At 30.6% G+C, this 18732-nt stretch overlaps 1 protein-coding gene across 1 annotated transcript in view; it reads right to left on the bottom strand.

The window, feature by feature from the left end:
* Positions 1–18732, bottom strand: part of Pi4KIIIalpha (phosphatidylinositol 4-kinase III alpha) — a 104148-nt gene that overhangs the window by 5976 nt on the left and 79440 nt on the right. The window contains 9 exon segments of the mRNA XM_076512915.1: positions 825–996; positions 4228–4371; positions 5744–5870; positions 6108–6228; positions 10582–10635; positions 12264–12389; positions 13324–13456; positions 15142–15323; positions 16189–16436. Coding sequence (XP_076369030.1) covers positions 825–996; positions 4228–4371; positions 5744–5870; positions 6108–6228; positions 10582–10635; positions 12264–12389; positions 13324–13456; positions 15142–15323; positions 16189–16436 — 1307 coding nt within the window.

The raw sequence follows: 18732 nt of genomic DNA, 5'->3' as shown, positions 1-18732 counted from the left end.
ACATAATTAGAAACTCAACAAAGTGAAATGTCTTTTTTGAATTTTTATCGATACCTGTCACTATTTAGGCCTGGTAAATGATGAGATGCCCTTGGCTTCAGACATATCTATGGTTTCAGCTTCATAACTACCATGAGAATGGGCTTATTTTACAATTACAAATGCATTGTAATGGATTACTAGTATATTTGTTTTACACTCATAGAAAAATACTCAACAACTCAGTATATTATTGTGTTGGAACTAGAAGCTACTGTACATTTGATTGTACAGTATCTTAACAGTTTTTTTTTTGTTTCTCTTTCATAATACACCACGATGATATAGTTATCAACTAGCCTGTGAATCATTTGCCAATTAACCAATAACAACTTGGTTAAGACACACTGAACAGAATCTATAAATTAGATATCTGCTACATTCATTCATAGAATTTTGAAAGATATCACAATTCAACCAAACACAGAACTTAAAACAGTATTGTACAATATATGTTATAAAATATAGTTCAAGTTTAAAATAATTTCAGCATTAAATACAAAAAGATAAACACTCTCTAAAAGATACAGAAAAACGTCCAAAAAATTTAGTGAATCATCCAACATTTTATATAATGTTTTCTCTGACAATTATCACCCTTAAATTCTGCAAGTTTTAATATTTGATCTTAAAAACCATGAATATATACTCTAAAATATGAACAACTGGCTGATTTTAAAAGTTAAAAAACAAAACAGAAGTAAAATACAACAAGAGCAAATCCTAAAGAATGCCTTAAGACTCACATGACGACAATAAAAAACGAATTCTAAAATTAGACCTACTTGCCGAACATCGTCTCCAACTTTAAAAATTGCAGCCTGCCAGTACTCATTACCCACTCCCGAGTTAGTGACGACCGTGTTGTTCTGACTGACATTCAATGCCTGATTCTCCAGTTCCTTGATGCCAGTGTGCCGAACTTTAAATCGAGCCAAGAATGGAGCTTTAGCTGCACTGAAAAATGATTGAGGGGAAAAAAAAAGTAAAATTATCAAAACAATAGCTTTTTTTCCTACAATCCAAAATTATACATAACTTGTGTTAGCATGCACACACACAATAATTATATCAAACTTTGTACTTTCTTATATACTAATATTCATCCCTATTTTAAACCATCAATCAAAAATATTTTCATCAACTTAGACAGCACGTTCTCTCCAAAACAGCAACAAAGAAAACTGTGTGAGTCATGCCTTCAAATGTCAAATGTTTCTCTCCAGTATCTTCACAGAATTGGTTTAGAGAAGAAGCATGTTACACTGAAAAACTGAGCAGGATATAGCATTAAAAACATACTTATCAACATTTGTTTAAAAACTGAAGGATATAGCAAAAACAAACTTATCAACATTTGTTTACTTAAGGATATAAAATATACAGATGTAGAAAAACAGCAGTGATAATGTACTGCACTCAGATAAGATACTATTTGGTAGCAAACTGACTAATTAATTTAAAAAAAAACGTCTGTAACAGCAGGCATGTTCTGATTTTAATGATTAAAATGTTTAATCCCATAAAATTGAGTTACTGTTAGGTACAACTCTTACTTGATTACAAATTTATAGGAGATGCTTTATCATTAAAATTACAAATTGACTGCTGCAAAAGTTGCTGTTATTATATTTTTGAATTAAAATACCATTTTTAAAAAAAAGGGAGTCTTTATCAAAATGTGCACAAATTTTAACTCAAATTCCATAATTTGTTTTTTAAATAGAAAATCTAAACTTGGCAATCTTAACTTCCCATCATTTCAGGAAAATAAAGATGTACATTATTTGTGATGTACAAAGTTAGAACTGAATTTTAAAAATAATGAAAATAAATATTGAAACACTACCTATTTCCAATACAGTTTTTATATAAATAAAACAGAATGCCTACTTAAAATAATCACTAAAATGTTACAGAAATATTTTGTAAAAGTAGGATTTATAACCAAAAAACAACAGAGGCCAGAAAGACTTTTAAACACTTTTTTCTGTATTAAAAATTGAACTGTAAACACAGGAACACATAAGTAGAGACAAAGTTAAGAGCCACAAACCCATGAATCTAGAACAATTTGTTTTAAAGTTACAGTATGAATGTCAAAATGTTGCAAATAGTTATAAAAATAGGCCTAAAATTTGTGAAATAAACCATGTTAATTGTAAAACTTTTTGACATCTTTTTTCTTCTTAATTTGTCGATGTTTGATTCAAAACCAGATGCAAATAAAAATAGAATTTCAGATGTATTTTGTGTCTTCTACAACTCGCTGCCAAGAAACCTTTTGCTCATTGTGAAACCTTATAAGTTAGGCTGAATGATGAAAAACAAAAAATTGTCAAAAATTCTAAGCTGAAGACTTGTGGTTTACATGCCAAAAAGAAGGTAAGCCTGAAATATTATTTGTAGGTGCCTGTGAGTTTGAGTCTGAAATGTGCAAGTTAAAAGGATCATGAAAAGAACAATAATATTGCAGTCTTTATAACACAGAATCATTTCTAAAATGTAAGATATGTAAGCTTTTGAACAACAACAATAGTGTGACTACTGCAGGAGACATAATTTAAGTTAAAAAATAAACAAAAACAACTTATGTCAAAATATTAGACAAAATAACTAATGATAATGTATTGAGTCACAGAGAGAGGTTACAGGATAAATAAAAAGTACTGTTATCTGTAGATAAGTGTTAAATCCTTGAATCACCAAATGAAAAAAGCTGTTTTATAATTCTTTATAGAGAACACTAGTCAAAATACTGTCCCAAACTTGACAGAAACCTCAAATCCATTTGTACGGGTTTATTAGATTTATAATTGCATAAACACAAATGTGGCCATGAATTTAAGACTATTTCTGATTGGACAATTTTGGGTTTTTGACACAAGAGTCTAAAAAAATATTAATTACACAGTAAATTATTCATTGCAAATAACGGCAAAGAAGTAATAAAACATAAAAATATGTTTATAGATCTTCAAGTTGAGATAGAGAATAAAAAAAAACCAAGCAACTTGAAACAAAAGAGATAATAAGATTCATGATGTGAATATAACTAGTATAGATCTTTTAGATCTAAAACAAGAGGAATAAATCACATTGTCCAAGAAGCATTGAAGAGGAAAATGAAAATGGTTTCCCCTATTAAAATATACATTTTAAAAAAAATGCATTGATTGCATAGTTTAAGAAAACATGGAAATTATTAATAATTTGAAACAATGGTAAAGATTTGTATCCAATATTACTGATAGTTCATTTTAAAAACTGTTGCCTAAAAGCCTTTGAATAATTTTTAAAGAAGAAGAGTTTGATATTATGTGTTTAATCTTTGTTAACCAGAAGAAAAAAAACACACGTAAATGGGTTTAAAAATCATTCTCAAGTAAATTCTACAAAGGCATAATCTGAATTAGAGTAAAAGAGACCAACCAAAGTAAAATATTCATAAAATATTATCCACTCAGGTTTAGCATAAACAGTTTAAAACTTAAACAGATATTTTACTGAAAAATTTCATTACAGCTCTCCACAAACACTACAAGTTAAAAAAAAAAACAACCAACCATCCCAAAGTAACAATATTTTCTCTTAACAGTTTTGTTGTGACTTTACTTACTGATTTTGTACATTTTATTACATGTTACATCTTTCACAGGAAGTAAGATCTATATTTATAATTGGTATGACATTATAATCACTGGTGTGATCATTCTCTTAAACTTGTATACTTGAGAATTATTGCACCAGATGTAAAAGAAAAACATTTTCTCTCAACATCTTTTGTTTTAAAGTCAGATCCCTTTTCAGAAATGGAAAGACTAATGTAAGATAAGCCTGACCCTTCTGGCTCAAAAGGTTAACAGCTGAATCTTATGAGCGAGTACTTCATACACTTTGTCTTGTATTCATAGCCCAAGCTGGGTTATAAAAGTGATTATATGTTCATTTGAAAGCGTATGTGTGTGTGTAGAAGTATTTATCTTTACTTGTTGTTTGTTGGAATGTTAAGGGTAACAGTTATTGTCCTTCATAGGATATTTGCAAAAACAGTTCACACATTGCTTTAAAAATCTTCCTTAACTTAAATATCTGAGAAAGCAAAAAATACTTTTTATCACATAAGATAAAACATTTGGTATTGTAAGTTTTCAACCTCTACTAGATACAACATTCACCATTCCTTACCTTTGCATGGGTGTACCAGATTTGTAATCAATATCCACAACAATAGCCTCTGGATTGGAAGGTAGGTAACAACCAGGCTGAACTTGTATTTTACTCAGGGCATTTAAACATCCTTGCTTCCTTTCTGGACCTTTAGGATATGATCTGTCGTTGCACATAAATGAATAACAACATCAGTGTTAATTTAAAGAACTGGATTTGTTAAGTTCTGACTAAACACTGTTTCAAAAGCTTTAAAAACTTAAATTTCAATAAATGCTTAGATCTAATTGCATCACAGTTCAATGTTTCACTTAGCTATTGTTGGAAAAGTTTTCTTAGTGTTAGAAGTTAAACAAAAGTTTCAATCATATTAAAAAGTAGAAGAAAAGACAACATTCAAGGTTATAATTTTCAACAGATATTTCCCTCTCTTTACATGATCAGCTATTCCCATTTGGTGCTGCCCCCTATATGCAAACGTTTTTATTATGCATGCCACAAGCTTTCTGTACACACCCCCTCCACTGAACTCCAATGTGTCTCTCAAGTAAATTATCATGTATCACTTCTCCACCAATAGAAGCATAGTATACTTATGTGATGCATGGGACTCCTTCTATGCACCTCTACCAAACTATCACTTCAAAGTTTGACAGATGAAAAAAGCAATGGAAATGAGTGGGAAGGAAAGGAGGGAAGTGTGAGTGGATGGAAATACTTATTGAAAATAACTGATTCCTGGACATATTTAAAGTAAGAAGTACTTTACTGTAGATTCTGTACAAAATAGAAAATAATTTAACACTTATAAAGATTAAATTTACTAAGATTTTTATCCCCTCCAACTTGAAGAAAACCATACCAATAAGATTTTGAGGTTAATGAGCCACTTTAATATCTGCACATTCTATCTTAATAAACAAATTTAATCCAAAGAGGATATAAAGATATTTTATTAGTTGTGAATGTTGTTCAAGCAAAAGTAAAAACATTTACTTACAGATATTTTAATATTTATCAATTTTTCAAACAAAATTAAAGAAAGCTACTCATGTAAGTGAAAACAAGCAAGTTTCCTTATGCTGTAAATGTCTTCTAAGATTAAGAAGTTAAAACCAATGTTGTTGAAGATAATTCTAAATTCAAATAAGTCTGTGGCTTAATTAAGGTAATCAGAAATTAATGCTGTTGGAAAAGGTAAAACATATAAGACACAAAATATAATGAGCGAGCTACATAGCTACATTAGTAACAAAGTTTAATATCTAAATCAATTTCACCCTTTAAATAAAAAAATATTTATTTATAGATAACAGCAATTAATACAAGTAAGTCAAATACAGTCAAGTACAGAGAAACAATATTTAAAATTATTTCACTGAAATCTGTCAAATCTAATCAGATGAAAGACAAACTCTCTGAAGCTACTAGTCTTACTGCTTAAGTCACATACTGTACTAGCATATTCTAATCAGGAGTAAACCAAAAATATCTTTGCTTCTCAATAGATGTGTTTTAATAAGATGGTTATTACCTAATTTCTCCTGAAATGGATGTTATTTTATTGAAAAAGTCAAACTCTCTTTCATAGAACTGTTTGGCAGAACCACTAAGTGAGTTAGTAATGCTGGTAATTAGATGTTCCAGGGGCTCATAGAGTTCTGTAAAGTAAAGACATTACATTAAACTGTTATTGTCACTAACATTATATCAACATATAATTCATTTTATACTTTAAATATGAAACGTATGAAACTTATAATTGAGTGTTTGTTTTTAAGTTTACTGTTGATTGTATGAAACATTAATAACATCTTAGAACACAATAAAGAGTTCATTTTCTTACTTCTATTACATTTAAATGCACAGAGTAACAGTTAACCAAACATAAGCCTCACCATCTTGTTCTTGACAGTCCTCATCAACAAACATGTTGGTTTTCATGTTCCAAATCAGTTGGTGGGCCAAAAGCTGAGAACGGCTACTAGCAGTTTTTATAAACTCTGTCACGTAACCCATCTGTCAACATATAAACAACTAGTTTAACAAGTGTTAAAAAGTTCATTTTCATTAAATAAAACCTGAAACTGTAGCATGCTACACCTAAACCAAAGCGAATGGAATAGCGTGTAATGATATATTTATCATTAATTATGTATAGTTAACAAATTAATCCACAAAAACTTTGATATTCGAACAACTATACAAGGCTAATATTGTGCATACTAAATATTGAAATGACAAACATACAAAAAAGAATTCATCCACTTTAAATGTTCCAGTTAATCCTATGCATATGGGATTGGTCATTTTGATCAACTATATAACCAGGAAACTACACGTACTATGGCAATAAATGTGTTAAGTTCCTCTTTGTGATATCTGATGTGCATTTAACAAAAAAAAAAATTTTTTTTCAAACAAAAATTTTTTACTAAAGATTTGTCTGTGAATTTAAAGAGCCTATACTGAGTCAGTCTGTATACTGAGTCAGTCTGAGTAAAAGGTAATTTACATTCTAAGAATAAAAATCTTTTATTTTGTCATCTTTCAATTTATATCTCATTTTCAAAACCTTTAAAACCTCTTAAATGAATACCACATTTCTTTTGGGTAAAACATTTAATCTCTTATTCTCTTAGTCCTGACACTAAATGTAGTGAAACTATAAACAAATAGTAAAATAAAAAGTTCAGAAATGTAAAATAAAATAAAAACTACCTTTTTCTTTCCTTATAATGACTGCAGATTGTAACAGACAATTAGAATCTACTCCAATTTTACATTACAGTTTTACTGTACTTTGAACCTCCTTTCACACGTGAAAGTCTTACAGGGGAATAATTTATGGCATATAAATGATCACATTACATTAAGCACTGTTTGGAAGCATCACATAAAATTTTATGTTATTTAACATAACAAGTGTCTAGTCTTTTAATTTTAGTTACTCTGTGTGCTTATTAAAAATATACATATAAAAGAACAAATTTACACTTATCTAGCCTTCAGGCTATTTGCACTTGGGTGCTATGGTTTAATAAACCTACTTGATTCTTGTTATGTTGGTTGACCAAGAAATCATTCTTGTAGCTTTTAAACATTGAACAAAACAGATAATGGGATATAAAATTTGAAAATTACTAAAATTTATTTTACTTTCTAATTAGGCTGTAAACAGGTTTTTAAAAATTCCATTACTGCTCAGAACAATAACTTCATTGACCATAAAAGAAAACTTTTCTGCAAACTGCTGCATTTGATTACCTAAGACAAATAAATTAATGCATTTAACTTGTTTTTTTACTGGTTATAAACATGTCTTTAAAATAAGGATACAGCTTAGATAGCCTTATACAAAACTATGAGAAACAGGATAAGCTTCACTCCAAAGTTAAACAAACTTATTTATCTCTCAGCAAGTTGAGAATACAGAGGGTTCACATTTTACATTCAGACATTAGGTAGTATAGACTGATAATTAAAACTTAAATAATATAAAACTTTAATTCAGAAACTACATTTTGATAACAAGTTTAATGACACATGTTGCTTATAAAATTGTTTAAATAAATTTTAACGTAACTTTACAAAACCTCATGATAGGTACACTTTGATCCACTCACAAGTACAGGGTTAACATGATACAAAGAGAATGCAAAAATAGATTTAATCTCATACACATGCTGATTAAGAAGAGACAAACATAATAATAAAAAAAAAAAAGATATAGTCTCATCTAAAAGCATTAGTTAGCTAGGCATGGCCAGGTGGTTAAGGCACTCTACTTGCAATCTGAGGGTCATGGGTACGAATCCCTGTCACACCGAATGTGCTCACCTTTTCAACTGTGGGGGCATTATAATGTGACAGTCAATCCCACTATTTATTGGTAAAAGAGTAGCCCAAGAGTTGTCAGTGAGTGGTGATGACTAGCTGCCTTTCTTCTAGCCTTACACTGCTAAATTAGAGACAGCAAGTGCAGATAGCCCTCATGTAGCTTAGCATGAGATTCAAAACAAACCAAACCAAGTACTAGTTGAAAAAAAACAAGTAAAAAAAATTAATCTCAGTTTTCCATGATGTTCCATGAACTGTATTGAAAGGCTTTAAGGACAAGAAGGAGAAACTGATATCACTAATAAACCTGTGACCAAATATGTCATTAACAGCAGAAATAGAGTGACAATAACAATCCTTTCTCCCTGGGTATCTTTTACTACACATAACAGAAAGTTTGTCTTACATTCAAAATTTTATTAAACTACTCTTTATTTATCTTATACCAATTAGTATAGTATAAAATCAAAACTAATAATCCATATTTTGTAAGTATAAAAGTTTTAAGCCACAAATTCTAAAAATAAATACTTTAAAATACTCTGAATATCCCCTCTTATGACCTGCAATATATGAATTTCCCCTCGTATGACGTGCGATATATGAATTTCCCCTCGTATGACGTGTGATATATGAATTTCCCCTCGTCATATGAATTTCCCTGACGATGACGTGATATATGAATTTCCCTCATACTTGTGATATATGAATTTCCCCTCGTATGACATATATGAATTTCCCCTCGTATGATGTGCCTCGATATATTTTTTTTTCTCTCTTCTATTTTATTCACCATCCCTTAAAAAAGTATGAAATTAAACATACATTACTCACTATAAAATTGTCATTGCTCAGACAAACCATCATTTTTATAGCCTTCAATTTTGTTTGGTTACAGAGCTATCAAATAGAAAATCACACTATTCTTGTCAAATAGAAAATCACACTATTCTTGTCAAATAGAAAATCACACTATTCTTGTCAAATAGAAAATCACACTATTCTTGTCATATCCACTATCTTTCAGGATTTGTTAATATATCCTATCTTTCAGGATTTGTTAATAGTTCTCTCTGACCAATAAAAATCAAAGTTTTCATGTTGTATGATGTTGTGTTCTGAATAATTTCACTCAGAGTATAAGCAATGTTCTTGGAGAAACTTAATGACACACTTAGATGAATTTGTAAGGTCTCGTACAGTTAGAAAGTCAGAAAAATAAGGAGACTTAAGGAAAACTGTCTACTTTTTGCATGTTACTAGCCTATGTTCTTTGGTGCATTATTCGGGTAAATAAAAATTACTTTGTGCATCACTATCACACCATTAAAGGAGATTGAGTACTTTATTTCTTGTTTTCATGTTTATTATTTCTTTGTTGTTACAATAAAATGTAAAATTAGGAATCATTTTAAAGGTAAAATAAATAATAATATAATGTTTCATGAGGCACACACACGAGCAGAAGATAGGTAATGTAATTCAACAGCGTAACGCGAGTTGCATGTGCTCCGAGTGATTTACAGACAGTACTCAGACATGGTTCAAACGACAATAAAAAAATAACACTTAATTACAAATAGAAATAGATGCATACTGTTACGAGTTTAATGTTACTTAGGATAAATGAACCTAATTTCATGTTACAATCTGAAATCATTCTAGTGAGAATAAAAGGGTAATTTAGATTTATTTCAATTTTTTTCTGGTGGTTATGAGGTTGGTCCAATTGACCATTCCTGTTTCGAGTTGGAGTAAAGAAAACAGATAAAATATAAATTTTAACTGAAAAAAAGTTTTAAGTATATTTAGGTTTAAAAGATTACATAAAGAAAATTTGAGATTTTTTATGTGAAAAATATACTTTAATTTTAACATGAAAATTACTTTGCACACAGACAAATATGCAATATATTCATGGACAAATCTTTATTTTAGTTCATGAAAAATGCTTCATTAAAATATGATTTTTTATAAGTGAAAGACTTAAAATTTAACTGAAATACCACCATATTTCATTAGGATATACATACTATATTGAAAATATCAAATTTATGTACTCTAAATGAGTACAAAGAAGTCATGTGACTGAGCACATGTTGAGAGTTAATAACTTTAAAGATATAACAAAAGATATGAATCAAGAAGAGGTAAGTTGGATATTATGTTAGCAGTCTCAAGTATACACCAATAAACAATCATAGATTACAGAACTAAGTTGTTTATGCTGTTGAATTTCATGCAAAACAACTTGAAGGTTACTTCTACCAGTAAGACAAAATTTAGGAGACAGAATAGAATAAAAGCAACTAGTCAATACTGCCCACTGACAACTATTGGATTACTCTTTATCAATAAATAATGGAATTGACCATCACATTTATAATCCCCCCTCCCCCAAGCTGAAAGCACATTAGGTGATAGGATTCAAACTTAAGTTCTACAGTTTGTGAGTCAAATACCCTAAGCACCAAGCTATGCCAGACCTCCAGGACTGAAACTATAGTAAATAAATGAAGTATATTCACTTACTGAATCATACCGTATTGCCTGTACTAACTGAGGAATATAGAACAAGATGACATCCTAAATAAATATAAATTCAAATTAAATATAAGAATCAACATTTTTAACATAATGTTCAATACTTCTCTGCAACATTAATTCACACTTCTGAAGCCACAACTTTATTATACATTCTTATATGAGATAAAGTGAGTTTACACATGGATCTACCTTATTTAACTGATGACTTGGCTATCTGTAAACTACTTTTGATATAACTTAGTCTGTTTGATGTTAAACTGTTGCTGTGTCAATGCAACACAAACCAATACTTTCTCTACTTAAGTTTAAGCTATCTTGGACATGTATTTTTATTTTATCTTTCTTTAATCCCATACAATATCGACTGTGCCAAACACTGTGTTTTAGGCATGCAAACTATCTAATCATTATGGGCTTGGATAAGGCTTTGTGAAAAGTGAAATTCATTTTGATAAATTTACTTAAAACTTCATAAACTTTAAGAGTTGAAAATTATTTTATTGTTATTTACTTTGGGAACATAAAAATCAGAATTTATACTGCAAATAACACAAGATTTTGAGTGTCAATTTGTAAACATTAACAGCTTAAAACAAACTGTCTCCTCCTGAACTGCAGGTGACATGAAAAATAATTTTCTCTTAAAAATTAGTTGTGTGTCTAGAAAAACATTACACACATTTTTAAATATTTAAACAACTATTATATGTATATCTATGCAGTACTGAAGACTGTTTCTTAAAGCATTGAGCATTTTCTATTTAATTTCTCCAAAATTAGCAATAACAAAGGAATTCTTTGATTGATTGTTTAGGCAGAGTATTCATGATAAAACTTCATAGAATGGATAACAACTGCCTGTCATGGGGACACAAGTGTAGAGAATGTTGTATCGAAAGCCTTCTGCCTTTTGTCTTCAAGTCAGTGTGTGTGTGAAGGTGCTAACGATCTTTTATGGTGTCCTGGTGGATTATGGTGAGCATGTTGTGGTTGGTTTTATTATTGCTGTTTATGATTGGAAGAATTTTATATTAACACTATTAAACCTTCACTTAGTAGAGATTCTGGATTAGAGGTGAGTAACCTGTGGCTGCCATTGGTTGAATCTACAGGAAATCTCTCCTACAATCAGAAACAGTGATAATCCAACCAATCACAACATGCTATCCACAATCCACCAGGACACTATAAAAGACCGTCAGCACCTACACACACACTGACTTGAAGAAGAAAGGTGGAAGACTTTTGTCTTCCTTTACACTTGTGTCTCCACAACAGGCAGTTGTCATCCATTCTACGAAGTTTCAACATAAATAAATGTACAAGAAATCATATATTAAACACCAGTACCCTTGGTTATTTCTAAATACTTCATCCAGTTATAAATTGAGAGTTAAAAAATATATGAAATTATGAATAGCATTATATTTACTATACTTTTATACATTACTAACAATAACAGATGAAAAGTCTCATTTAGGTTCCATATTGAAAATGGTTTTAGCAGGAAGGAACACAAAAATCACAAACATGCACTTCTTTTATTTTTATGTAAAGTGAAACTGAAATATGCAACAATGATTCGAATATAAACACTTCAGACATATATATGCACCTGAAACTTCTTTAAAGTTTAAATACCATTTTGTAAAGATTCACATACTTACAGGAGGATAGGATGCTAATGCCCGCACAGCATATTGTGCTGTGATTGGATGTGGAGGAAACTGTCTCGAGAAGTATGCAAGAGCTTTATCAGGAGATACTTGTGCCCAGGTCAGCATTTGGGTCAGCTGAAGAAAAGGCCAGACATGACACAGAAATGTTCTTTACACAATGAAAGTTAAAAGAAGAAATAAAATTTTTTATGCACCTAACACAAAATATATCAGAAATTAGAAACCTGAAAACTAACGAAATGTATCTTGCTTTCTATGCTATAAATAGGTTAAAAAATTCCAAAGAAATACTATAAATATAGAAATAGTTATTATAAGACATCTGAAGCACTATCCTGCTGTCTTAATATCAACTATTGTAGTGTTGCTCAGACAACCTATACAATACTGCACATCTTAATATTTACTTTCTAGTTTTATCTATTTTTTATGAAAGTATTTTGGTTCCACAGTTTATGTTACAAAAAAAATTCAATTAGCTAATGACACTTAATGCCAATGATGTTTTCATAAAATTTTAAGTGTCAGTGGTTTATATTTAATTTTTAAAATCTTGAAGCAACTATTTCCTGTTTCATTGCCTATTGAAATAGCACATCCATAAGAATATAAAACTTAAATGTTTTATAAAGAGATTACAAAAACTACCAGTTTGCATGATAAAATGTATAACATTTATCAAGAACACAAAACTATAAATCTACTGTAATGCCAAGAAAGAAAGAAATAACACATTAACTACTGACTTTCAACCTTTTTCACAGAGAATAAATATACAAAAATAATCTCTGAATTCAAAGGTTATCTTCTTGTATTTGTAATAAATTATTCCTGCAGAAAACAGCTACGTTAGAAAGACAAAACAAGTATGAAAGACAAATTTGGCAGTCAAAAACAAAGGATAACAAGTACAATGAACACTGACTGGGAACAATGTATTAATACATCACAATGGTAGTTTTAATCACACAAAAATCCTTCAGATTAAGAAGTTTGATTCTTGTATGTTGATCTGAAAATAAGGTGTTTTTGTTAAATCATAACTGACCTCAGGAGAGTCACAGAGAACACTGTCTGGGGTAGTAAGAAACTTCAGAGCTTCTGGTATATGGCTAACTGTTTCAGGATGAAGTCTCACCAGACGAGAAACTTCGTTAGCTAGAACTTCAGAGCTCTTAAACCTGTAAAGTAGTTACATCAGTTCACAAACTTCTGATATTTTGGTCCTAAAACTTTAAAATCTACCATTTTTAATTACAAGTAAAAACTTTTACAGTTCTTGCATCAGTTGAAAACACTTTCATTTCTACTAGCAGTAAATCAAGTGAGATACAACTAACAGATAAGAACTAAAATGTAAACAGATGGTTAAAAATATAAAAGATCTGAAATGTCCTAAAACTGGTAGATGATATAAATACAAAAACATTTCCAGGAGACAAGTTGAATTAAAAGAAAGCTAAAAAATGTGCAATTTAAAGAATAAAAGAAATAATCTGAAAACAACTGGTTTTCTTTGAGTAACTAGTAGTTAGACTGTGGTAATTGGAATGAACTCTCACGATTATAATCTTTTATGCAACTAACTAATTATTTTAATAAGTTATTCACAAATGTCATTTAAAAGTAAATACACTATTTTACAGTTCTGAGACAAACTTATTTGTTGTTCTAATACTGTATTTACTTTTTTAAAATAAATTAATAAAGTGTACCATATTTCTGAAGGTTTCTCTGTTACGCATCACTGCCATTTGTACCAAAAAAACTATAAATAACGTGGATGCTTATCATAACATGATGTTTCATCCTCTAAACTAAACTATTAATTAATTTTCTTTTAAAACCTTAGAGCTAACCCTCATCATTCACATATTTATCAAGTTTTTTCTTAACCACACTTAAACTTGCTGCTTCTACAACATCCAAAGACAACCCATTCCAAAGGCTAACCACCCTTTTAGAAAATTGAAACTGCCTCAGCTGAAGATGGCTCCTGCCCTACCAAAATTTATATTTGTGTCTTCCAGTACTACCATTCTCACTGTTAAGTATGAAATAAAGATAAGATGATGAATCAATACCAACAATCTTAAACATGTCACTCAAATCCTCTCTAACTCTTCTTTTTTCTGAGAAAAAACAGTTTGAGAAATTTCAGTCTTTCTTTGTATTACAACCCCTCCATTCCAGGTACCATCTTAGTAACCTTTCTTTGAACCCTTTCCAACAAACAAATGTCCTTCCTAAAGTAAAGAGCCCAACACAATACTCTAGATGTAGCCTATCCAGTGACTTGTACAATGAAATTATAACCTCATTAGACTTGTATTCAATACTTTTGTAGATTTGACCTACCACAAGCAACAGCATACTGTTTCGTTGGCTGAACAGATTGAATAACCATTACACCACAACCCCTTTCTTTCATAACCTTATTAAAGTTATTCCTATCCAAATTAAACTCATAATTCAAATTATGATAACCCACATGCATTAATATCATCTGTAAATTTAAATAATTTATTGACTATTCCTTCATTTGTGTCACTGATGTAAATTAAAAAGATCAAAGGTACTAAAACTGACCCCTGAGGTACCCACCCCATTTGTAACAGCACTCTGCTTGCTTCTATCCAAGTTGCCAACTTATTCCTCAAACTTTTTATATCAAAAGCTTTAAGAAAATAAAGTTACACTAAACCTACACTCTTACCCTCATCTACATAAACAGTAAGCATTTTAAGTGTCAAAATATATTGAAGACAATGTTTTTCCTTGATAAAACCATGTTGACAATCCAAAAAATTCTAAACCTTTCTCACATGATCTCATGTTGGTTAAATAAATATGAATAAAATATTACCGACAAGGAATAAATACAGCCAAGGAAGGAGAAATATCCCATGTCAAACGTGCTGTATCTCTCCACATTCGCTCTGTTACAGGTTGGCTGTGCCATGCAGAAATAGTTTCCTCAGAAGGAACATGGTTTTCAGGCAAGGCCATTGGGTTATGCCATGTGATGAGAAATTCTATTTCTGCTGCCTGGAGTAAGATGTACATCAGACAGATATATAAAAAAACATTTAATATGCTAACACTATTTGCTCGATCAAGGTTATTAAGGAATTTCATTATGTGTAAATATATATTTACATATATATATATATATTTTTACATTTTAGTGAAATTAAACAATTACATCCAAATGAAGCTAAATGAATAAACAAAATCATGAGGAAGTACTGCATTAAGAACAGCAAATCCCAACCTCTGATTAATTATTTTATAACCATATAGTTTTCAAGCCATAAACCAAAACACATTGGGATCCTTTTTTTAAAAAATATGCAGTGTATTTTATTTCATGTTAATGTGTTTTGGTTTATGGCTTGAAAATTTTATGGTTATAATACACACACACATATTAGGTGGAACTTTTTTTTTTGTTTCGATTTTGCACAAAAATACATAAAGGCTATCTGTGCTAGCTGTTCTTAATTTAGTAGTGTGAGACTAGAGGGAAGACAGCTAGGCATCACCATCTTCTGCCACCTCTTGGGCTACTCCTTTACCAATAAATGAGATTGATGAGCACATTATAATGCCCCCACAATTGACAGGGTGAGTATATTTCGTGACAGGGACTTCAACCCATGACACTCAGATTATGAGTCGAGCTCTGAACAAAACGGAAAGGTGAGCAATATTATTTAACCCCACAATACGCTGTGATAAAATATATAAAAACATTATCTAAGTTGAAATGATAGTTACATTTTTCAGAATGTGTTTGTGTCATTTCTAAGAACTTAAACAATAAGATTTTGAACACATTAGAATACATGACAACAGCTAACTCATGAAATGTAGAATTTAATCTTTACAGTTGATCCACATGGTCACTCACCAACAATCCAAGTATTAGATTTCGTTTTCTCATATAGTCTTTGACAAAGACCTCTGCATTCAAATCACGACGATTAGATCCTCGACCGCCGGAAGAACGACGAGAGATGGTTGACATATTACTGCTAAGTGGAACTGTGTTAATCCATCCTGTGGGAGCTCCTCGGCTCTGGGAGAGTTCCATGCTACCTCTGAGTTCGGAACTTAGGCCTAAAACTAGACTGTTGGTATTTGCAGTATCCCACATGTCTGTAATTAAACAAAAATAAAAAAAATTTCCTTTTAGCTACAAAAAAAAAAGTGGATAACAGATAAAATAGCATGAATGTTGAAAGAGCTAAATTACAGATAAAAAGACACCACCCTAACCAGCCTAATCGGTTATCTATTAGCAGTAATTTGACTGATTAATGTTACAAAAATTATAAACCAATCCAAATTAGTGTTTTCAATTGTTACTATTAACAATTATTTCAAAACTCAATAAATTAAAACTATGCTTAAATTGACTGCATGAAAATAATCCAGACATCAAAATCAGGGTTTCAAATTATTTACTCATTTCAGTTATAACAGCTATCCAAGTAATTTAAATATTGCCATTATGTTTGTCTGTTGTTAAACACAAAGTTGCATAACTGGGGAGAGTCCTCATGATATAACCGTCTTGGATTTGATTTTCTCTGCCACTAAACTTGCTTACCCTGTCTTTGTTATTCCAAAGATACTGTGGCATCTCCCATTGTTACTAATTTTGAATTCCTGACAAGAAAGAAAGCAAGTGGCTGGTAGCACCCACTATCGACTCTCTGGCTATTTAAGTTAAATAAAGGGTAAACTTACAGCTCTTTTGTGTTATATTTCTAATCCATAATTGGGTAATTGTATCCTTTAATGTTGTATAAAGGGAGGATCTGAGGGGTCTGGATCTCCCTTCATTGTTTTTCAGGAATTAATAACTGTAATCTTTCAAGTTGTATGAACAGGCAAGGATCTAGTAGTAGAGGGAGAGGTTGAATCCCATTTTGAGATTTCTCAGAATAACTGAATTATCATTTGTAATAATTAACTGATAAAAACTGCAAGGTATCCCTATTTTTCAATATAGTAACAATAAGAAATATTAGTTTTCTCTGTTTTTATTTGACTGGGTTATTAATTACCAAAAAAAAGGTAGTTTTTTTTTTAAGTTCCTCAGCAATCCAGTTGAGGCTTCAGCCAATAAGCAATTATTTCAAGGCTGATACAACATGTATAAATGTTATTTAAACATTGTTATGTTTCATGTGTTTGTTTTATTCAGATACTCTAACAATATGTGTAGGCTTTAGACATTTGTTTTCATCATAGTTTGTACTGTTTAGAACACCTGCAGCTCTTACAATATAGATTTGTTTTCATCATAGTTCGTACTGTTTAGAACACCTGCAGCTCATACAATATAGATTTGTTTTCATCATAGTTTGTACTGTTTAGAACACCTGCAGCTCTTACAATATAGATTTGTTTTCATCATAGTTTGTACTGTTTAGAACACCTGCAGCTCTTACAATATAGATTTGTTTTCATCATAGTTCGTACTGTTTAGAACACCTGCAGCTCTTACAATATAGATTTGTTTTCATCATAGTTCGTACTGTTTAAAACACCTGTAGCTCTTACAATATAGATTTGTTTTCATCATAGTTCGTACTGTTTAGAACACCTGCAGCTCTTACAATATAGATTTGTTTTCATCATAGTTCGTACTGTTTAGAACACCTGCAGCTCATACAATATAGATTTGTTTTCATCATAGTTCGTACTGTTTAGAACACCTGCAGCTCTTACAATATAGATTTGTTTTCATCATAGTTCGGTACTGTTTAGAACACCTGCAGCTCTTACAATATAGATTTGTTTTCATCATAGTTCGTACTGTTTAGAACACCTGCAGCTCATACAATATAGATTTGTTTTCATCATAGTTCGTACTGTTTAGAACACCTGCAGCTCATACAATATAGATTTGTTTTCATCATAGTTCGTACTGTTTAGAACACCTGCAGCTCTTACAATATAGATTTGTTTTCATCATAGTTCGTACTGTTTAGAACACCTGCAGCTCTTACAATATAGATTTGTTTTCATCATAGTTCGTACTGTTTAGAACACCTGCAGCTCATACAATATAGATTTGTTTTCATCATAGTTCGTACTGTTTAGAACACCTGCAGCTCATACAATATAGATTTGTTTTCATCATAGTTCTGTACTGTTTAGAACACCTGCAGCTCATACAATATAGATTTGTTTTCATCATAGTTCGTACTGTTTAGAACACCTGCAGCTCTTACAATATAGATTTGTTTTCATCATAGTTCGTACTGTTTAGAACACCTGCAGCTCTTACAATATAGATTTGTTTTCATCATAGTTCTGTACTGTTTAGAACACCTGCAGCTCTTACAATATAGATTTGTTTTCATCATAGTTCGTACTGTTTAGAACACCTGCAGCTCTTACAATATAGATTTGTTTTCATCATAGTTCTGTACTGTTTAAA

This window comes from Tachypleus tridentatus, chromosome 7 (assembly GCF_004210375.1).
Source record: "Tachypleus tridentatus isolate NWPU-2018 chromosome 7, ASM421037v1, whole genome shotgun sequence".
NCBI lineage: Eukaryota > Metazoa > Arthropoda > Merostomata > Xiphosura > Limulidae > Tachypleus > Tachypleus tridentatus.
The sequence above is the reverse complement of the archived record's forward strand: the minus strand, read 5'-3'. Positions and strand labels throughout refer to the sequence as shown.